The sequence below is a fragment of the Indicator indicator genome, chromosome 1, assembly GCF_027791375.1.
Source record: "Indicator indicator isolate 239-I01 chromosome 1, UM_Iind_1.1, whole genome shotgun sequence".
Classification (NCBI taxonomy): domain Eukaryota; kingdom Metazoa; phylum Chordata; class Aves; order Piciformes; family Indicatoridae; genus Indicator; species Indicator indicator.
Window position 1 is genome coordinate 79,440,111 of NC_072010.1, and position 23,174 is coordinate 79,463,284.

The window sequence follows — 23,174 nt, forward strand, 5'->3', positions numbered from 1 at the left end:
TGAGAAGTGCTACTTGTGTGACTCAGCATAAATTAGAGCAAAACTGGATATTTGAAAGCCTGAGAAAAGGTAAAAATTCAGAGATCTTCCTTCTGATGGCCACTGTAAAATGTCACAGTCTGTTTTGTGGGTCACAGAGCCTGCAGGATAGATGGTTGATATTAAATGCCTTAAACATGTGGCAGTGAAGGAGCATAATCATTGCACTCATGAACCTATGGATCTCCCTTTGTGACTAAAGAGTGACTGACTAAAAGACCTAACCCAGAAAGAGAGCTTGTGTTCTGATCAGAGCAGATCAGCTGGCCAAGGCATCGATTAGATTACATCACGCTGCTTTTCCCCCATCCTGCCAGCCCTCCACTCTTAGATGTGTTGTTTTCTGTGAAATGAGCCAGGTTTCAGTGTGTAACATCTGCTGTCTGCAGCTTCAGTGTGTTACCTGTCCTTGGTTGCTGTCTTGTTCTCATTGCTGCCAGAAAGTATAGTTTTAGTTGAATGATGATTTAGATTGAAGCAATGAAAGTCTGGAATGAAAACATTGTTCATGATGCAAATTTGAATTAATTGCTGCCACTAAGAGAAATTAATCATTTTAAATGTACTTTTTTCCTTAAGGAAATAAAATAGCTTTATAAAAACAAAGCTACTTAAATTGCAGTCTAAAGAACCCCAGAACAGGTTAAGTGCATCTTTGTGCCAGTTGGTTCCTTTGTATATATTACACCATCCTTGAGAAGGTGATGGCTCACTGTTTCCCTGCCATACTCAGGGAATGAAGCCCTTATTCAGTATATTCTCTGTCTGTGAATAGCACACATTACCTGCAGACACTGTGTAAGAAAATAGATGTGCTGTATGTTGCATTTTTAAAAGAACAGCTGTTCTCAAGTGTGGCAGTCTGCTATTTCAGTAAATCTGTATGTCATTTTTAATAAAGCCAGCTTAAAAATATATATGTACTTATATATACATATATATATATATATACACATGTTGTTTTTTGAAGAAAAGCTGCATGCATTTATACAAAATGTTTTGGAAAGCTCTACATATCATAAATTTGAATCATCACAGGGGAAAAACAGAGTGATATGGTCATTGACACAGTAGAGATTATTCTTTATGATGTATATGTGGGTGTAAGCTTCAGGCCATGGGTGGCCAGCTTGTTTTTGAAGCAGACCTAACAGCGTCTTGCAAACTACTTACCCTGATATATCTCCTTACAGATAATCATTCAAAGCCAATGGAAATTGATGGGGATGTTGAAATTCCTCCTAACAAAGCAACAGTCCTTCGGGGCCATGAATCAGAGGTGTTCATCTGTGCCTGGAACCCTGTCAGTGACCTGCTAGCATCTGGGTAAGACCATGACTGAAACCAGCTGCTGCAGCTATAGTATATTTAGAGATGCAAGAATTTGGAAGTGTATACTAAAGATGAATGAGTATTCTCTTCACTGTTTTTCAATCTGCAACTATTTTTTCCAGCAGTATTTTACCTGCGTGGCAGTTAAGTAATTACAGGGTAACACAGACTGTGAAGCATTTGCTCAGTTAAAATGTGCAATCTGAACACACATAAAGTTATTGAAGGTTTTTTAAATTACTATGGGTAATTCTCAAGAGTGTTAAAAGTTTGTGTCATCTGCTGCTGGGATCTCTAGAAAGTCTTTGGCACTGATGTTTTCCTTTTAGAAATGTGAGGACTCTAAATCAGAGATCTCTTTGGCTGTACCTGCATTAGCACGGTGTACAAACAGGAGCATATCTGTAGAGCAAACTATTGTGTGAGAACCTTACATCACCACCATTTGTATGGGATAGGCAAGTTTCAGGCTGGATCTGGTTTTGTCCAGTGTGCTGAACATTAAGGAGTGGCTTGAGGGCATGTTTTGGTTTAGTGCCATTGGAAGGGTGTCCGGTTTGTGTTCTGCAAGAGTGCTCAGCAGTGACAACCAAAGCATGGCAAGTAGGAAAATCAGGAGATTGACTTCAAAAAGCACTTTTAATCCAAACAAAAATGCTAACATAAATATACCATGAGAGTATGTACGGGCACTGCTAGAATCTGTGTTTGTTCATACTCAAAGGAAAACCTTAAAATGAAGGCTAAATTTAAGAAGTCTACCTGGGACTGTGGAGGAAATCCGACATACGTTAGAAGAGATGAATGGGTCTTCATCACACAAATTTGCTTAGCAGTATCAGAGCAGGTTTCTTACAAGGAAGAAGAAGAGCCCTTACTTCATTTACATCTTTTTGCAAAATCATCAGAATAGTCTTCTAGTCTTTGTTGATTTCATGCATAAAAACAAGGAATCAGATTGCAAAGGGGAAAGAATAAATTGGAAAAATAAGCAGCAGGTTGGATAAACAGCACAAGATCTCTAGGAGAGTGAGGACAGGTATTTCCAAAGAACAATTTCAGATAACAAAGGGGATTTCTAGAAAAAGTCTTGCTGGATATGCTTTGTTTCTGGAATGTCCAGGCCTGATAGTACTCACAGCGTCTGCAGCATTATGTGTCTTAATTTATTAATTTTAAAGTGATGTAGTGGTATAATTTGCAAATGTTCTGTTCAGGGATTTTGGATGCAAAGCTGTGGTTTTCGTGTCTTTTTTTCAGTAGGCTTAGTAGGTCTTCTCATTAGTAATAGCATCCCTGGGTGATGCCATGATACAGACATGAGCAGTAGTAGCTCATACGCCATGCATGTATTTTCTGCCAGTCATATTCTTCTACCCACTCAATTTTCTAGTGTCTCAGGCAAAATTTCTTGGCAGTATTATGTATCACTAGCAAATGATTATTAAGAAGGGAAGTCCTGATCATTAAGGTCAGTTGCCAGTTAAAATAGGTGAATATAAAACAGTTATTTCTCACAGATTGTTCTCTTGCCAACAGATAGTTGAGTGAACTGTAAAAAGAGATTTATTTAATGCATATATAAAAATTAGAATTGATAAATGTGAAAGAACTGTAGCATATGATATTCCTTAATCATCCAGGCCCACATTTGAGAGAATGTTTTCAAGGAAAAATAAGTCAATCAAGGAAAGACCAAGAATGTGATGTACAGAAAATGTTAATGCCTACATAAAGATTTGTAAATCAGCATCAAAAGATGAACAAACAAGCTCCTGTACTACTCCTTCAGCTTTTCAATGTGTACCTAAATGCTTTGACTACACATAGATGTTAAATCGTGTCCTAATAGTGAAGTAAAACTCAAAACCTAAGAATTGAGTTAACTTCATTAAACAGTTTTCATAGGTTTTTCTTATTAAAGATAATAATGTAATTTGTAAAATCTGGAAGAGCTTTCTCCTAGTGGGGAGGAACAATTAGAATTTCATAGGCTGACTTGAGATCAGATGAAGGGACTGTGTGTATTGATACAATAGACTTCCTGTCATTCTAAACAATATAATTTTTAGTAGTAAATTTATCCATTGTGGTATTTATTTGAATTCTATGGATAACAGTCTGCAGGTGATCAGTTAGCACACCCACATTACTATCTGAAGGAAAAGCAGTGGTGGGAAAGGATACCATACCGAATTATTCTTTAGGGACACCTGGTGGCACCTGAGTTGAGGTGAAGATGCTGCTTTATTCTGGAGAATATCTGCACAGCTGAAATTAGGCATCTGCTCAAGCGTTCTGTCCCTCTGCAGGTACATACATCTCTCAACTCGTTACATAGGGAGTTAAGATTCCTAAGTATAGGTGCTCAGACCTCATCTGTTTGCTCTAGCATTGGTGACTACTTCCCAGTATCTGACTCACCATTCTTCCAGTGCTTGCTGCCATACTGAGCTGCATCCCTAGGATCTGTGATTCGCAGTCGTAGTGTGTGTGGTTTGAATAGCAGACCATTTGATAAAGATGTACTGCAGTGACTGAGGAACCAGCAGGTGTTTAACTTTGCTGCAGGATGCTAAGTGCTGGTAGATGGATCCCTGGAACAGCAGTATCTTACACAGCTAAAGGTAAACCTGGAGGGTGCTAATCAGAACCATTAGTTGGATGTCTAAAACAGCGGAGTACCCTCCCGCTATGCCCTTGAATAAAGCTTTACCTTCAGTGAAATAGTTCCTTCTTGAGCTTTGCTAGTGATTTTGGAAAAATAAATAACGTGCATGATTAGAAAGTACTGTCATATGCTATATATTAGGCAACAAAAATGCAAATAATTTAAGTCCGTGTACACTTGATCAGATTTTATCCTGCTCATGAAAAACAAATGCAGTTAGCCTTCAGGTAATGCAGGAGTGAGTACCTGGTGAAGCTTGCATGACTGAAATGGCATGGAATGCACAGGAAAATGAAACCCAAGGAAGGCAGCTGAGTGATGCATGCCACTGCACAGGAAAGCTTTTGAGATATATGGTATAATAATAATTCAAGCTGTCATCTGCAGGTAAACTATGTGTGACAGCACCAATTAAACAAGCAGGAGAAATGCCCTGAGATCTACAGTATACTGCAGTTCTGTTTGTCCTTCACAAAGTAATCTTTCAGAAGAGAAAATTGCAGTTCATCTGATACATGAGCACCAAATTGTTAGATTCCATAATAGCCACGCTGTGCTGCCCAGTACTTAGTTTTCTTCTGGTTTCCCATCTGTCTGATTGTATCTCTTGTCTTCTTAAAAAATACTCACAAAAACTTAACTGTTAAATAAAGGAAATAACACTTTTGTTCTGTCTATAAAGTGCCTAGCACAATCAAATCTCAATTGGTGGCAAAGTAGTTTCTTCAGGCCTTGCTATACAAGCAGCAAATTTCTCTAACAGTGAGCGGCAGTTTAGACAGCAACCTGATGTAATCTTCAAGCACTAAAAGAATAATGCAGGTTCACAATCTAATCTGAAGCAAGCTGTGTAAAGGCATTTGTAGAATGAATTACCCCAAACCAGAGCGTTGGTTTCTGGATGTATCTCAGTGCTAGAAAAGGATTTTGGTATTTGATGTCCCATGTACTCATTTGCTGTAATTCTTTAGGGTGTGAAGGTGAGCACAGGAATATATACTCTGGACCTTGCAAAGGGTTAGGACTTTAAAACAAAAAAAACCACAGCAACAGTGGAGACAGGAATTTCTCTGATCAAATAGCCAGAAAAAATATATTCTGCAGCTGCTCTTCCTCCTCCACCACACCCATAACCCTTAAAGTGGAGGATGTCAGTAAAGGCTATCAAAAGCATGACTGTCACCAGATGCCTATGAGAAGAATGCTTAGATGTTATGAACAGAAACATTATAGTAGTACAGTGAAGTACATACATAGAGCCATGTAAGAGGATTCATTACCCTTTTGGAAGCCAATCAGTGTTCCAAAACAAACATTGTGTTTTGGACAGATTTTTTTTATTATTAAAAAAAAAGCTGCCTGGCTAAATCTCAGAATTTGGTCATTGCCAGCCACAATTCCAATTTTTGCTCTTGAAAGCCTGTTGTCCTCCTTTTCAAAAACTGATTTCTTCCATGAGCTATCTTTCAATGTCTAACTTTTAATTTTATGACACACGAAAATTGTTATGGATAGTTATGTACCCAAAACCCGTTACAACTATGTCCATGTGACTAAACTAACCATGCCAGGGAATATTCCTAGGCACTGATGCCAGCTGGCAGAGAATGACCAGTGTCTCTGCTAGCAAACTGTCCCAGCTGCCAAACAAACTGCACATTGGGAATTGTCTCTGGACATTGTTAGCACCATGCCATGCCCAAGCGTTATTCAGAGAGAACATCAGGGCCCTGAGCAAGAGTTGTTAAACAGGCCAAAACCTGGCTAGAGATTAACCTATTGTTTTGCTATCATAAGTCATCCTGGTCTGGTGACCCAGAGTGTTCCTGAACATGTTTGAATTTCCCAGTATGGCAGCGAATGTCAAGGCTGCCAGAGCCCTTAATTCCAAAGGCTTTTCCAGTTAAATTTAGGGCATTTCTGTCAGCACATTCAGCTGCTGCTTCCAAGAGTGTTCTCTGTTCTGTTACATCCAGCCATGCTGTTCACTTAATTCTCGTAGCTGTGAAACAGAGGGACCTTGGCTTCATTCTCAAAACCTGACAGTAGATTTCTTTGCTTATCCTTGCTCACCTACACCAACCTCTTTCACACAAGGGGAACTTTGTCTCCATGCACCTTCACTCTCTTTAGTCAGCAAAATAATTGACCGTAAAAGCTGTTGTCCAAGATGTTTCAGGCATGGCTGTGTCTCTCAAAACCAAGAAAGGGTGTTTCTAGGCCATCTCCTGTTGTCATCTCCAGGGTTTATATAATACTTGGAGCTACTGTATTCATCATACCAGTGGTTTAGGATCCACTATGATGTACCTTTCTGAATAATCCTTTTGAATCACCAGGTTGAGAAGGGTGATTTCATGTACCACCCTCCTAAGTCAGTGCCAGGCATTAATTCTGCTAAATGTGAGTGCTGCTTCATCAGCAGGTGACTTTATTTGGGCCCATTTCCTCATTTCATCAAATCCACTAGTGTAAAGCAGCCAACTTTTAGGGGAGGTCTGCCATTGCAAGGAGTGGTGGTGTAGAATGAATGGGACAGAGATCTTCCTCTGGATACCTCTGAGGCATTTCCCTTTACTGACTGCCTAGGAAGCATAAGCAGTTACTTTAAGAGACCTGTTTTATTAAGGAAAAGTTAAGTGTGTAAATTATGAGGAGGGCTTGTCTTCCCTTTATGCTTTCAATAATCTCTTTTTAAATAGAATAATTAAAAAATCTAACCTGTTTGAGCTAGAAGTGTTAAATACACATTAGCAATATTGCATATCAAAATACCAGTGATTGTGAGACTTGTAGCTTAAGGTTAGACATCTTTAAGGTTCAATAACTGTCTTGCAAATTTCTTTACCTAGCTGCAGCTGTTTTAACCTCTGTGCTGACAGGTAGAGAATGGAGATTTTGTGTCACAAAGAAAATTCTATGAAGATTTTTCCACCTTGATTCATAATTATACTGATGTTGGAGACCATGAAATAGAATTCTTTCAGAACTAGCCTTCCTAAAACTTGGCAGTACTCTACCATAGTGCGGAACTGTATACCTATTACTCAAGTGTTCGTGACTTGGCATACTGCAATGAGCTGCTTTATCATGCAGATAGAAATGCTTCTGTGAACTGAGGAGATTAAATATCTTTCTGAACTGTGCTTGTACTATGGTCCTCTAATAAGACAGGGTTCACTGAATCATTCAACAGAAATCAGAATACTTTCCAGGGCAGGGAATACTTCTTCTGGTTTTGTTTTGTTTTGTTTTGTTTTTTCCTCCTGCAGCAAAAGGGAAGACAAACAAACACCCCTGCCACACGCTGGTAGGCTTTTGAAGCCTCTCTGCCATGACATATAATAGCTTATGTAGCCTTAGGAAGAAGAAAATGGAAAAACAAAATTAAAATACTGGAAAATAAGATCGCCCAAGCATTGCCAGAAAACTGACTAAATAAAACTGTTGAAAAACAGAACATAACCCTTTTAGAACTAACAAATTGCATATTGTGTTTGATAGCCAAGTGACTGAGTACTTATTCACAGGGCCCAGTAACAAACTGGATTATTACAATGAAAGCAGAACTGGCCTGGAGTCTTTTACAGCAGAGAAGCCAACACTGAAGGAACTTCCCACTTAGCATGTTAACCAATAACCCAAGCCTATGAAAGACTTATGTTCCCATTATTGTAAATTATCACAACTAAAAATGTTCCTTAACTTCTGAGCCTCATGATTAACTTCATTACTTTCCTAGCCAACATGTGCAAGACTGTTTAGTTTTCCAGAGCTCTGAAGAAATAAGGAATTATATTACAGTCAGAGCTCTCTACAGTGACAAAAAAATTATCCTGATTCAAATTATTTCTTAATCGCTAACATAAAGGATAAGTGTCAGAAATTAAAGAACAACTGCACAGCAGTAGCTTGTGGCTAGACTGGCAAAGCCCTGGCCAGCTGTCACATCTCAGCTTTACACAAAGGGTTCAGAGGAGATTGGGGCACATTCCCCAGACATGCCGTGACACAGCAGAGCTCAGACCCACCAATACAGGCAAAGGCATTTTTGCTTTTACAGCTGAACTGTTGTTTATATTAGATTTGGTTAAATTATCAGTAAAATAATACACAGTCATAATGGTGGGACTTGATCTTAAAGGTCTTTTCCAAGTGTGGGTGATTCTATGATTCTATGCTCAGTACTTGACTGGTCAATAATTTACGCTCAAAGATGTGTCAAGTGTTTGAAATTTATCTGTCTGGAGAAGAGAAGGCTCCGAGGAGACCTTATTGTGGCCTTCCAGTATCTGAAGGGGGCCTACAAGAAAGCTGGGGAGGGACTTTTTAGGATATCAGGTAGTGATAGGACTAGGGAGAATGGAATAAAGCTGGAAGTGGGGAGATTCAGCTTGGACGTGAGGAAGAAGTTCTTCCCCATGAGAGTGGTGAGAGCCTGGAATGAGTTGTCCAGGGAGGTCGTGAGGCCCCATCCCTGGAGGTGTTTGCAACCAGGCTGGATGAGGCTCTGGCCAGCCTGATCTAGTGTGAGGTGTCCCTGCCCTTGGCAGGGGGGTTGGAACTAGATGATCCTTGTGGTCCCTTCCAACCCTGACTGATTCTGTGATTCTAAGTTTTAGTTAATACTTCAAAAAAGGAAAAGCTAACCCATCAGGTATATCAAAAATGACATTTCATCTAGACTGTATGAATTCTTGGAAATAAAAGAGTGATCCTAATTCTAGTCCAAGATTCTACTTACTGCATGTACATTAAAATTACCCTCTGGACGAAACAAGTAATCCAGGGTACTTTGATTTTTTTGGTGCTTGTTGTTATTGATTGTTTAAAAAAAAAAGGGGGGGGGGGGGCAAGAGACAAATCCCAATAAACTAGAAAGCCCCTTACAAATCAATTCATGACCTCAGAGATGTTTTTCATTGGAAAAAAGATTTATGCAAATTGAAAATAAATATATTGTTCACAAGCAGACTACAATAAAGTCTTCACTCCCTGCTCACAGCTTGCTCTAGATTAAATCAGGGTTTCAGCTCACAATAAAAACATCTCCCTAGAAAATACTCAATCTATAAAATAGATTAAAATCCTGATGCTGTCTCTGTCTTGCCCTATTATGTCAATAGTTATTTTGCTACTTTTTCAGACAACGTGAGTTAAGCTACAGCCAGGAACAGACCCTGTAGATGTGAATTTTGAAAATGAAATTAAGATTAATTTTAAGAATTAATTTAAATTACTTCCCTACTGTCATATTGTTTAGGTTTTGTAGTTTGATTTAATGCTGAGATGCCATTTTGCAAATAGCTTCTATAAGAGGCTGTGTTCTGATCCTCCCTGAACAGAAGTTATCTTATGAAAGGGACATCATCAAATTAAAGGCAGCCTTAAGTAGCTGTCAGAGGAACCTGGGCAGGACCAGGGAGCCAGCACCCCATCCAGTTTTTCACACTGCTAGAGATCTCCTTCCCCTAGCCTGTTGCGACTGTGATAGTCCACACCTCTGCAGGCAGTGACCCTGCAGGTCCTGTCGTCCTGTGTTCAGAGCCTGCTGCAGCTCCAGGAGAGCACCATGGACTCAGTGAGCCATTGGGAGCTAATGGGACTCTGCACACTTCCACAGGAGGCATGTGGACACAGCCTTTGTATTTCTGTCTTTATTGTGATCTCCACAGTGTCGTGTTTGCAATGTTGAGTTCCCCCCAGACTATCTCAGTTGTGGTGGTACCAGCCTTAGGTATGAAGTGCAAAATGCAGATGGTGAACCACTGCATTTTAGGTAAACGTTTCTGAATAAAGCAAATGGTGATGTGGATCTTAGCTGATAATATTTGATTTAAATATGTGTTAGCATTGTTTTTAAAGTGCATAGAGTGCAGGAAGGATTGGAAAGAAAAGTTACTTCTTAAAGGTTGTGATGTTCTTTCAATGAAAACAGAAATAGAGGTTTTTACTTTGTTTGCTGGATCAGCACCAAGGGGAGTTTTCATCTCTGCACAATTGCTTTTATAGATCTGGAGACTCAACAGCCAGAATATGGAATCTCAATGAAAACAGCAACAGCGGTTCCACTCAGCTGGTTTTGAGGCACTGTATAAGAGAAGGAGGACACGATGTCCCCAGCAATAAGGATGTGACTTCATTGGACTGGAATGTAAGCTAACTTCTGAGAGTGCATGGGTTTTAATTGACTAAATTTAATTCAGAAGCAAGTACAGCTGCTGCTTCTTATCTTTTGTATCTGAGGTACCCAGAAGCTCTGTCCTTAACCTACTGACCTCTTGCTTCAAATACTAGTAATAGGCTGACCTTTCACCTATATACTATAATTTTCCAGGACTGTTGCCATCTTCAAGCTTAATAGTGATGTATTTTTATCTGTTTTTTAGGAGCACGGGTAAAAATAAACTTAGATGGCTTAACAGATGAAGATTAAACAAGCAATCTGTGTAGTAATGATGCCTGATTACTAATGTATTTGCATGTCACAGTTAGTTTATTTTGGAGTATAAGGAGTTAGGAGCACCAGAGAAGATTTTTCTGAGGTTGGACTATCCCTATTTCATTTCAATTGTGCCATGCATAGCAAAACATATTCACGTTATTGTCTTTATTCTGGTAGGAGGATGTGTAGTCATTCTGTTTTTACCGACCCACTTTCTGGGTGAAACTGTCTTGCATGATCACTTTTTGACTTTAATCAAGCAAAACCTATCTTAAATAATATGGTCCTACACAGAGAAGACTGAATTGAGCAGAGAAGATGGGTATTAAGAATCCCCAGTGTCTGGGCAGTGTCTTTGGGCAGCTTTAAGACTGTTTTATGTATCCTTTGTGCCACCAAGCATTTTTAAAAAACTTAAAAGACTTTGCAGGAACCTTAATTAACTTTGAGATCACTTGAACGCTGTCTGTTTTGCTGATATTAGTACAGACAGAATGATGCATTTGTCTTGTTTTCATAGGAAAACAGATTAAAAATTAAGTACCAGAAAGGATTCTAAGCAGTTACGTGAAGTCTCAGTTGCTAACCAGAGACCAAGATTCAATTAATCTTTACTGCAATGTGATTGTCCTTCATGTGAGCCAGATGCTTCACAAAAGTAAAAGATAAGGCCACTGCATAAGCTTCCTTTATGTGTTTTGTGTTTGACACAATGGAAGAAGTTCAATGGTACAGAAAGCAGAGGTAGAGTAACAAATCAAATAAAGATAAAACCCAAGAATGTTCATTTCTTGTTTCTTGTGGATATCATGGTAAAGAAAAATATCTGTGAAAAACTGAATTATTCAGATCATGGCTTTTGGTGTGAAGGGTAGGATTTGTCTCCCTTAGATTTGACCATCTATACTAGTAATCAGATTGCTTCTAAATCAGCAGAAATATAGACATGTGCCTTCATGCTGATCCGGACAAAGTCTAACCAAATGGGATCATGAATTACACTCCAGAGTTGGGAGATACTGTTAGTTACGAAGAGAGACTAGGTTACTCTCTTAAACTGACTCCTAACTTCTAGATGTCTGGAGATAAATGGGGTGAATCTCCTAATCCAGGTGGTGAAATGTTAAAAGACTAATCCCCCAGCTCCAACAGTACCTGTCTCACCAGGTTGCAGAGTCAAGTTCCTTTTTGCTTATTCTCATTCTCACCCAGTAACTATCATCACTGGATGCACAGGAGATACCCTTCAGTGAAGGGCTACCTCCAGTAGAATACATGTAATTTCCTGATTGCAGTGCCTGGGTTTTTTTGTCCTAATTGAGACCCATGAATCCAAGTTTACTCAAGCTATCCATCTTGCTGCTCTGCTTCTGAGTATGCGTGGGAGTCTTGTGTTCAGACAAGGAGGAAGCAACTTGTGGTACATAGCATTGGAGGTATGTCCTGGTTTCATCTGGGACAGAGTTAATTTTTATCCTGGTAGCTGGTACAGTGTTGTGGTTTGGGTTTAGTGTGAGAAGGATGTTGATAACAGGTAACACACTGATGTTTTAGTTGTCGGCTAAGTAGTACTTACCCTAAGTCAAGGATTTCTCAGTTTCCCATGCTCTGCCGGCGAGGAGGTGCACAAGAAGCTGGGAGGGAGCATAGCCAGGACAGCTGACCCAAACTAGCTAAAGGGATTTTCCATACTATAGGATGTCCTTGCTCAGTATATAAACTGGGAGAGGTTGGCCAGGAGGCACCAACCTTGGCTTAGGGATGTGGCTGGATATTGATCAGCAGGTGCTGAGCAATTGTGTTGTGCATCACTTGTTTTGTATATTCTTCTAGTATTATTATTATTACTACTATTTTTATTTTGCCTTTCTTTTCTGTCCTATTAAACTGTCTTTATCTTAGAAATTTTGCTTTTTTATTCCAATTCTCTCACCCACCCCACTGGGGCCAGGGGGTGAGCAAGCAGCTTCATGGTGCTTAATTGCCAACTGGAGTTAAACTATGACAAAGTGTTAATTGTGAGTGTTGATGGCTTAGTTGTTTAGGTCCTTCTTTCAAGGATAGGTGCCTGAATTTGACTGTACTGGGATTTAGTCAGGGTTTGGATGATCTGTTTACATTTTAGAGGCTGTTTATATCAAAGTAGTAGTATTTGTTTGTTACTTGGAAGAATCCCATAGAATTTGTTACATCTTATTTTCTTTTTCTAACCCTTTTGATTAAATGACTCCTACCTGATGGTGTAGCCCAGTATTTTACAGCATGTTAGAGGGTTTTATTTCCTCTTTGCTGTCTGCAGTAATAACCTTTAGTTTAAAACGTAGTATAATCTGTGTCAATGTGTGGACTCAAATTTCCCATAAATCACAATGAACAAACCTTAAAAATTTAAAGGAAAGGGGGAAAAAAGTTGACTGTAACAAATTTTGTCTGGTACAGACTTTTGCCTTTTCTATGTATCCCAACAGAGTGATGGAACACTATTGGCTACAGGCTCATATGATGGTTTTGCAAGAATATGGACAGAAGATGGTAAGTCAAACAATGTGTATTGTTCTTAAGCATCAAACAGCAATGAACTGCTACTTGGCTAATTTATGAACTGTTATTTGGCTGATTTGTAAACAAATTGTACTATTAATCTTTTCTTTATTCCAGGTAACCTTGCAAGCACCTTAGGTCAACATAAAGGTCCAATATTCGCCCTGAAGTGGAACAAAAAGGGGAATTATATTTTAAGTGCTGGCGTTGATAAAGTGAGTTTTTAAAATGCCTCATTCAAACATAAAAATGTGCTGATTCAGTGAGTTTGTGCTGCTGTATTCCTTAAGATAATTTTCTTCTCCTTCAAGCATCCTGGAGAGATTACCTTTTTTTTTAAATACGTTTTACTGCATGTCGATTGCATTTTTGAGGCTGCCTGAGTGTGTACTAATTTTATGTAGAAAACAAACTCCCTATATAAAATTACATCTTAAAAGTGTCTCAGTTAAGGAAAGAACTGCTTCCAGTACTTCTCTTTGTAGTTTTGTCAACTGTTTCCATGAAGGATGTGATCTTAAAGATACTGCATCTTTTAGCTCATCTAATTATTGTAACACTTATTGTTTGAATAAAATATATATGAGTTCCTATCCAAATATGCAATTAAAAAATGGTAGTTCTGAACTCAGAATGTAGCAAAAGATAATATTTGTAGCTGAGTGCTTATTGGAGATTAAAGTGAACTGGTGACTGATGGTGATGGAGCACAAATCTATTAAAACTGAAACTGCAGGTACACAGTACATCTTGTGTAACTTCCAGTGCCTAAAAATTAGATGTGCCTGTCATCCTTTGCTGCCTTTATGCAATCCAGAGAGAAAACCGGTGCTTGCCGGTGGTGGGTTGTGTGTCCTGCATAACAGTCAGACTGACTGACAGTGCTGCTCCACCTGCTGCCAGAGGGAGCCTAGGGAAACCAGCTCGGGCTTGTAAGTCTGATTTGTAGGCTAGATGAATCCCAGTATTTTCACATGCTTGTGAAAATTGAAACTTAGGTTTTTTTCTTCTTCTTACTGACTTATATTCATCTACACTTGTCTCCCAATGGTAGTCCCATTATTCTGGCAAACTTACCTTCCAAGTAACAGCGATGATTCTTTAAATGATCCAATATCAGCAAGATGAGGCATCCTTAATTTATTTTCTGGAAGCATATACTCCCAATAAATTGACAGTTTACTCAAACAGTGGTGTTGAGCTCCACAGGAGAGTTGCCTGTGTGTGCTGTGAGTATGGATTAAACCTGTGGTAAGCAAATTACACTTCAGTCTGTACCACCACTGTGGCAAAAAGTGGTATGTACTCAGCTGCTAGGTAAATATTTCACATGGTGGCTTAATTGTTAGAAATGTAGTATCACGTAGTTTTGGAACAGAATTCAACTTCTGTCTTTGAAAAGGGGAAAAAGTCTTCTTTGAAGAGGATAACTGAACTGTAAAACATGCTTATTAAAAATGTGTAGTGCTGTCTTCTATCATTATTCAGAGAGAATATGCCCATTCTTAGCATTGTATTTCTTCCTCTGTAGGTGTGATACTTCTTTATCCACACTTACATTATTCTGTCATATTCAGAAGTGATTTCTGTTTTTTTCAGCTGTTCAGCATACAAGGCTCTGCACTCAGTAATTTTACCAGTCCATCTTTCAGAATTGCTGCTCCGTGAGGATGCTCTTTGGTTTTTCTGAGCTGAACAGTCACTAATCTTTTTTTCCTCCCTTTCTTCGGATGCAGACAACAATAATTTGGGATGCTCACACAGGAGAAGCTAAACAGCAATTTCCTTTCCATTCAGGTAATTTCTGCATAACTCTTGTTAGTCAAATTCAATGTTTTTTATTTTGACAAAGTAATTTTTACTTTTTTAAAAGCCTATCTGACAGAAGTATGAGTCAAGATTTTTGTGCTTTAACTATCCTGAGTATCATGGCTTGTGGGTTTATCCTTTTTTCAGAAAGATGGAGCTCTGTGAGAGTTAGCTTTGAAAATCAATCTGATTCTAGGAGAGGATTTACACTCCAGCCATATCTATATAGCTGAATGACTCTGTTAGTTGCCTGTGTGCTTGAATAATACCAAGTAGTGATTTATGAAGAGACTTTGGTGGAGGTGTCTGGGGTCTATTCCACTCTTTTGCTCCTGTTACAGTGAAGCTGACTTAAGAGAGAAGCAGGTGCAAGCATAGAGGTCCTCAGGAATTTCTTAGCTTTAATTTTTGCTTGAAGTTCTTCAATATTTGCTTTCTCTGATTATCAGAAGACAATTGCCAGCCTTGAGTTTCAAAACCTTGCTGCACTAAAATCATACTTGGATCATCATTTGTAGATCTAATCTGCTTCAAGAAGACAGGAGATGTCACAAGTACTAAGTAATCTTGAGTAACAGGCAGTCATTGATGTAATCTTAAACTCACCTGAGACCAGACTTGTAAGGTGATGAGTGAATCCGTGATCCAAACTGGATAACTTGTCATAGTGAAGAATTTTTAAGAGGCATAATCAAACTGAGTTTAAAACCCCCAAAAAATTCCAAATTCTGATGCTACAAATGTTCATCTTGTGTTCACCACAACTAATCCTTTTTTAAATACAGCAGGCTTTCACAAAGTGCTTAGTGGTGTTTAAAAAGACATATTTTACGACTAATTTTAAAGCATTCATTTGTACATGCTTTTCAGCTCAATTTTTAGTTGCTCTCATTCTCACATTTTCAGAGAAGTTATTAATATGCAGTAGCAACTGAAATGGTTATTCAACAGAAGATATGAAATATGTCCATGCACACAGCATTTTTGTCACTCGTCTTCTCACTTATTAATGCAACTGTCAGCGTGGTGGATTCAGTGTCTGCTGACAGATTTTCTCACTGTGGCTTTTATCTATCTGTCTTACCTGTTCATAAAGGCAAACTTTGCACTATATAGTGTAGTTAGGAAACTCTTAAATCTTCTGATCCCTAACTATTGATCTAGAAGTTGCAGAATCATGTTTACTGACATGTAGAGTCTTACCAGAGGTGTGAATCGAGGACAAAGTATTCCCATTTTAGCAAAATATAAGCTTAACTACATCTCCCAATGCAATATGCCAATACCCACCTGCATTAATAGATTTTTTTGAAAACATCTTATTATGCATGTTCTTTGAACCATAAGACACAACTGAAGTCAAGATGTAGAGAGGCTAATTTTTTTTTTCGTTATTTCAGATTAGTTTTCATAGAGGAATAAAGCAGTCAGTTATTAAAGATACTATTCATAGGCCAAAAGCTTGTGTCCTACAATAAGTCCCTTAAAATCAGCTGAGTCTGTTCTTACAAGGCTAAAGCCACAAAGACCTCACCCTGTCCTCTTTGCATCGTTTATTCACCAGAGCAAACAAACACAGCAAATTGCATTCCACATCTGTAATCTGAAAACTTTGTCTACACAAGGATTAAAGGTGTCAGTTTAACACCTTAAAGTCTAGTCTAGACAGAGTACAGTTCCTTAAACACATACTTGTGTGGTGTACTTCTTTGCATACTTCTTTGAAGTCTGGAGATAGTGGACCTGGGAATGCATCTTTTAGTCTCTGCTACCTTAAAACAACTTACTTTGTTTACCCTCATATGGACCAAATGGGCATCTTAAAATACATAAGGAAGATTTCTTTCTCTAGGTCTTGAAGGCCTCTGTATAATTGATATTCCCATGTAATTTTAAGGATTTATGGTCAAAATATGTATATTGATAAGTAGCTTCAAGGGTTTCATTCTTTGCATAACTGTGAGTCATCACAGGGAATTTGATCAAAATAAGTATTCACAAAGCTTATTTCTGTTAAATGGAGTGAAATAATCCAATTTTCACATTGCTAATAGATGTGGGCTGATGTTTATGCATGCAGGAACAAGTTTGTTAAGTGGTACCATAAGAAGTATTGCTATGACCCAGTTTTAGATGTCTTAAGTGTTCCGAATCCCTCCTTGCAGACTCTTAACTCTATCTTTTCTGAGCTTCTAATTGTGAATCACAGGTGATTTTTTTCAGAAAAAGCTTAAACTAACTGATTATTATTGTAACACTTCTATTTTAGCTGCATTTCTTAAGGATGTATTGATGCTTTTATTAGGTGACGTTCTGATTGGTTTTATGCAATTGGCCAGTGGTTTTGGAGACACTGTGGCAATTCAATTACCTGCACCAAAAAAACACATTTGCTTTTTTTTTCCAGACTGTTTTATGTAGCTACTTATTCAGTAAACATATGATAAAACATACCAATAAATGAATGAGTATTAATTATCCACAGTCTGTACTTTAAATTATGCTGCAATGCAAATCCATTGCTTTAGGTGCCAGTAGCTCTGAGATTACTTTTCAGCACACACTTACCATACTAGATATTAGCCCTGAAGGCATATTGCTATTAACGAAGATAGATTCTTGCTTGCTCTGAAACAGTCACACAAAGCTTGCAGCATAAAAGGAAAGACAAATCAGGCTGTTAGAGAAACAAAATCATTTACGATTTCCCATTCATGTTCATAGGAAAACTCAGAAGTAACCTGCCTTCCTCACACTAATTTCCTTTATATTTCTGCAGTCCAGAAATTTCTTACCTGTCACATGGAATTATTGAGCTTTTTCACCAAAGTTCTAGAAAATACTTGTATATGAAACAAGTTCAGCCCTCCATTCTCATTTAAAGAGCTTCATAGATTCATAGATTCATAGAATGGTCCAAGTTGGAAGGGACCTCCGAAGGTCATCTAGTCCAACCCCCTCTGCAGCAAGCAGAGGCATCTCCAACTGGACCAGGCTGCCCAAAGCCCTGTTCGGCCTCTCCAGGGATGGGGTCCCAACCACCTCCCTGGGCAACCTGTTCCAGTGTTCCACCACTCTCATAGTAAAGAACCTTTTCCTAACATCCAATCTACTTCCTGATGATTCAGAAGGTGACATGGATCGATCTCATTTTGCAGTTCAGAAAAATTGTGACAAACTTGGCAGAATAGATATCCTTTCACCTCTTTATTACAAAAGTATTTTTGTGAACATATTTGAATAAGAAATTTTTAATTTTCATTTTAATGGTAAACCTGCTTGTATTGTTGTCAGAAAGAAATTCAGCTTTGCTTCCTATATATATGCTAGTTTCATACTGTCACACTTTCTTCTCACAGAAGTGTGCTGATAATGAAAATTTCTGTATTTTAGCAAGTCTTATCCTCTGGAGGGCAGCTAAACTCTTTCGTGAGCAAAAACACAAGCAGCAGTTGCAGAAACACAAGCAAGCTGTGTCAGGAGTTTACTCCTACTCCTTTGCACACTTTTAGTCTTTGCTGACATGCTGTAAAAGGGGATTTTTTTTTTTCCTGTCTTTTGCCACGCTTTTTGCAGTGTGTGTTCCACAGGCCTTAGTTACATGTTCATGTGCCATCTTTGTACAAAGTTTCATCAGTTCAGTAGTTAATGCCAAACCCTTTATAGAAACTTCTCTCATTTCAGGTCAGCTTGTTCAAGGTACCTGTCTTAAGTCAGTCTGCAACCAAATTAAGATGAATGTAGGTGCTATTAATACATGTCTGCACAGAATAATAGATTTGTATTGATGGTTGCATAAAGCTAGTGTAAAGGAAGATGAACACCTGCTTTTTGTCCTTCCCATCTGTTACATCTGGCATTCACAGGAATACTTTTTCTAACCCATCTGAAATGATCCACATTTTTTTTCTGGGTTAGTTTTCTTCCAGATTCTTTGCTGAACTGGCTTTCAGAGAATTAATGTCAGAGGTGGCCCAAGAGATGTGTGCAGCTGGGGGCAGGGAGGGTGGAGTTAGATTGTTTTGCCGCCCTCTTTTGTAACTTAATCCAAAAGATTATCAGAAATTGATGTCATGCAAAGCATGCAGATTATCCACTGCAAGAGAAAAAAACAATTTGTGCCCTTCAGGCAGTCCCTGTTATCCCTGTAACTGGCAGTAGGTGACAGGCTAACAACAAGCTTTTAAACTGGTAGTAGGTGACAGGCTAACAACAAGCTTTTAATGTATTTGATCCAGATAGGTAACAGCAGGAAAATTATTTGGAAGAGCTGTTTTTTTGCTGCATTCCCTGATGTTTCTTCCATTGTTTGTACTTCACAGCTCCTGCTCTGGATGTAGACTGGCAGAACAACACTACTTTTGCCTCCTGCAGCACTGACATGTGCATTCATGTATGCAGACTTGGCTGCGATCGTCCTGTTAAAACCTTTCAAGGACACACAGTAAGTTTATAAAAGCCAAAGCGTGAAGGATAAAGTCACAGCAGCATGCTATGATGATGGCAGATGATGTTTGCAGGTTGTGTTCTAGAACCTAAGATGTTACATCCTGTTGCTTCCCTAAAACCTTACTCCTTGGGAATGATTCACTGCTGTGAAAAGGGGTGAACTGTTCTAAACCACCAAAGGAGGTAAAACCTGCAGCTTAAACAATGAGGCTGTTTATGTATAGCATGAGCTGCAGACTAAGCATACATTAATAAGTAAGATTTTGTGTTCCAGTGACTTAATTTCCTTCAGTAAATGAGAAGTATGAATAAGAACAATTTACCATCAGCCGTTTTTAGTCCTAGAATCAATTTAATCTAATAAAATCTATTTAAGATGTATTTCTTTTCCTGGTGGTATTTAGTGACCATCAAAGGCTAGTTTTTGTGGCTTCCATTCATGAGAAAATTTCTATCATATACTGACCTGTAATTTCTATTAGCTTACAGAACTTGCTTTCTCCCCAGTGAGGACAAATTGTGCATTTGGAGACCTTTATCTAGCCTGTGGTTAAACTGATATTTTGTGACAGGTTATACATTGCTACCAGCAGACTTGTGCTTTCCATCATTACATGAAATGTACCGTTTTGCATATGATCCAAATTTTTGCTTCATATCTTGCTAAATATCTATAGAGTTCCTATTAATTGTGACTGAAACATACAAAATGCATAAAGCAAAATCTAAATATTTTCCAGGGCTATTTTCACTAAGATTCTGAGCCAATTTGTTTTTTTAAAATGACCCTTCCAGTTTTATGAAATGCCTTTTTTTTCTCCATATGTATGACTCAAACCCAACCAAACAAACAAAACAAAGCACACAGAAAATGTATTGATTCCAAAGGGGATACACTAGGCTTAGTTAATTGCAAAGTGATAGAGAGACTGATAGAGAAGGCATTGTAAACACATCAGTATTCCATCCTGGATTTCATTTACATTCTCTTTAGGGAGACCAGCATTGTTATATAGATGACAGAATCACAGGATATGAGGGACTGGAAGGGACCTTGAAAGATCATCTAGTCCAACCCCCCCTGCCAGAGCAGGATCATCTAATCCGGATCACACAGGAATGCATCCAGGCGGGTTTTGAGTATCTCCTGAGAGGGAGACTCCACGACACCCCTGGGCAGCCTGTTCCAGTGTGATGCAATACTAAGAACTGTAATCGCCACAGAACTTCACACTCCATCAGTATTTTCCATTGAAAAATCGTATCTCCGAGTTCTACAGAATATTAACCAAAGAAATGTCTCAATTTTAAAAAGGACCTAATGCTGTACCATCAATCTGTCTGGTTTGAAGGTTTATTTAAATCCTAGCATATGAAGAAAGGGTGTGACAGACTTTGTGACAGAACCAGGAGACTGTGTATCAGAAGACCAATTATGTATATTGTTCACAAACAGAAAATGGTTACCATTCCTAAATGACACTTTAACAGCACATTACAAAAGCAGCACTGCTTTTATTCACCCATAAAGCACCCAGGGCTCTAATTTGTGGTTGATGTTGTTGTACGCATAAGCCTCGAGTGCCCTCTGCTGGGTGCCCGGTGCAGTGCAGCTAACCGGAATATTGACTTAAATAAAAATCTTGCTTGATTTCAGAACGAAGTTAATGCAATCAAATGGGACCCATCTGGCATGCTACTTGCATCTTGCTCCGATGATATGACATTAAAGGTAATATAATTTCCATTCCTGCTGTTCAAAAAGTAAAGACAAAAATTATGTCTATTTTTAAATCTTCTGCAGAATGGTGGCACTGTCTCACTTGAAACTTTGCATGAACAATAGTTTCATTTTATGCCATATTTCTTAAAACCAGTCTGAAAGACTGAACACTGAGAAGCAGCCACTGGGAAAACTGGGACATCCTCTCCAAAGAAGTGTTACTAATGTACTGTGTTACTGTCACAGAATAGTCATAGTTTAAACATACACACATATATGCACCAACTTGGCTAACAACAGAAACACAATCCCTATGCTAAGAAGCAGCCTACTGGTCACTCTTTGAAAAGAATACAAAAGTACAGAATTTTCTTTCCCTTTGGGGTCTTTTTTTCTGAAAATTATTTCATTAGAGCTGTTTGATTTTTTTAATAACTATGGGCTAAGCAGTGGGACAGGACACATATATATTCAGAGCCTACCAAGAATCTGACTTGTTCTCTGAAGATGCCTGTCTTTATCCACTCATTGCATGGAAAGCCTAAGGCAGCTGTGCTGATGGTGTGCATGCCTCTGTCAGGTACCTGAAGTCAGGTGGGATGAATCTGGATTCTGGCTCACAGGCAACATAGGCTGCTTTACCAGGGCACCTGGGCCATTGTGCTGCACCAGCACAGTATTGTTAATAGAGGAGGAGTCTGAGCTTGCCGAAACACTTCTCACTCTAGAGCTTTTCCAGCCCCTACTCCCACTCTCTCTTGTCCTTTTTCAGCCACACTGGATGTCTGAGTAGAAATAGCTGCATGCTGTAACAGCAAAGCCTTCCTGCAGGACATTTGGTTTATGCTGGTTTCTTGAGCAAAGCAGATATCTCAGGAAATAATTGCTTTTCTGAATAGAATTGTATTATTAATAGTATTCCCACATGGTATAGCTATGTTCATTAAGGCTTATAGCTCTTCCCACTGCTAACTGGCACAGCTGAAGCAAGAAACATTTCTGGCATGCACACCAGCCTACATGTAAGAACTGAAACAGAGAGCAGCAGATCTTTAAGATGAGAGTCTTAAGTAAACTTCAGCATTATGAATGTTTCCTCTTCGTAGGTAGCCGGACTTCTGCTCAGTTCAACTCTGTCTTTGCCATGTACTCACTGGCAGTTTTATCATTCTGGATTCTAGGTGTATTATTGCATATTATCGTAAGGTATTTCCACAGAACTGGAAATTTACAGAAAACAGGGCTAGGAGAGAATGTCATGCTGCTGCAAAGCAGTGTTGTAGTGACAACTATTGCTGTGCAAAAACATGCTGACCCAGTGCTAGCACATTATTTTTGTGCCCAGTTTTGTGCTGAGTTTTAAAAAACACTGTGTCTCAGTGGTGTTCATGCCAGTTCAAATTTCTGACCACTGGCTTTGGCACAGGAGTTAATCATTTGCTGTCCCTTGCCTTGCTTGTTTTTAAAAACCTTCAGCGATGGAGACTGCAAAACCTTTTCAGGCAATTAAGACTTTTCTTCCTTTTCCTTTGGAAATAGCTCCTCTTTGGCTACTTCTCTCTTTTTTTTTTTTTTTTTGAGTTCCTGATACTTTCCTACAACCTCTTGGATCATGTTGCCCATTAGCTGTAGAACATGGCTAAGCCCTGTGCAACATTTCCCAAAGCAGACTCAGGTATGTTGAGGAAAAGTCAGCAGAGGAATGCATCGTTTCCCTCACAGTGCAGTCTTATAACAAGTGAATTAAATCATGAGGACATTTTTGATATCTCTCTGAAACTGACAGACTAAATCTAAGGTATTTTCTCTGCTGGGAATTAATTCCATATTATTTTCTGTTAACTGAAGAAAAGATGAATTACGTGTCATCTCTGTGGGGCATATTCTTCATCTCACATGAAAGTTCTCAGCCATGTAACACTGCATAGCCAACTGCACTGTTAAAAACAAGAGGAAGACAAATGATGTTGAGGAGGAAAAGGAAAACTCTGTTGACATAAGAGAAAATTCCTCGGTTTTAAGCAGTTAATGAAACTTTCTTTTCATTCCCTAAAATGATTCCTGCTGTAATGTGTAACTGAAACCTGCTTAAACTTCTGTAAATAGGGTAACATAAGCTTCTACATCAAAGTAGAGTTACAGGCTATGGGCAGTATAGCAACTAT

At 38.7% G+C, this 23,174-nt stretch overlaps 1 protein-coding gene across 1 annotated transcript in view; it reads left to right on the plus strand.

Moving 5' to 3' along the window:
• The window catches only part of TBL1X (transducin beta like 1 X-linked), a 51,066-nt gene that overhangs the window by 22,938 nt on the left and 4,954 nt on the right, over positions 1-23,174 (plus strand). The window contains exons 4-10 of the mRNA XM_054400828.1: positions 1,233-1,365; positions 10,055-10,196; positions 12,956-13,019; positions 13,146-13,243; positions 14,765-14,825; positions 19,160-19,281; positions 20,944-21,018. Of these exons, the coding sequence (XP_054256803.1) occupies positions 1,233-1,365; positions 10,055-10,196; positions 12,956-13,019; positions 13,146-13,243; positions 14,765-14,825; positions 19,160-19,281; positions 20,944-21,018 (695 nt within the window). The remainder of the gene's footprint in view (positions 1-1,232; positions 1,366-10,054; positions 10,197-12,955; positions 13,020-13,145; positions 13,244-14,764; positions 14,826-19,159; positions 19,282-20,943; positions 21,019-23,174) is intronic.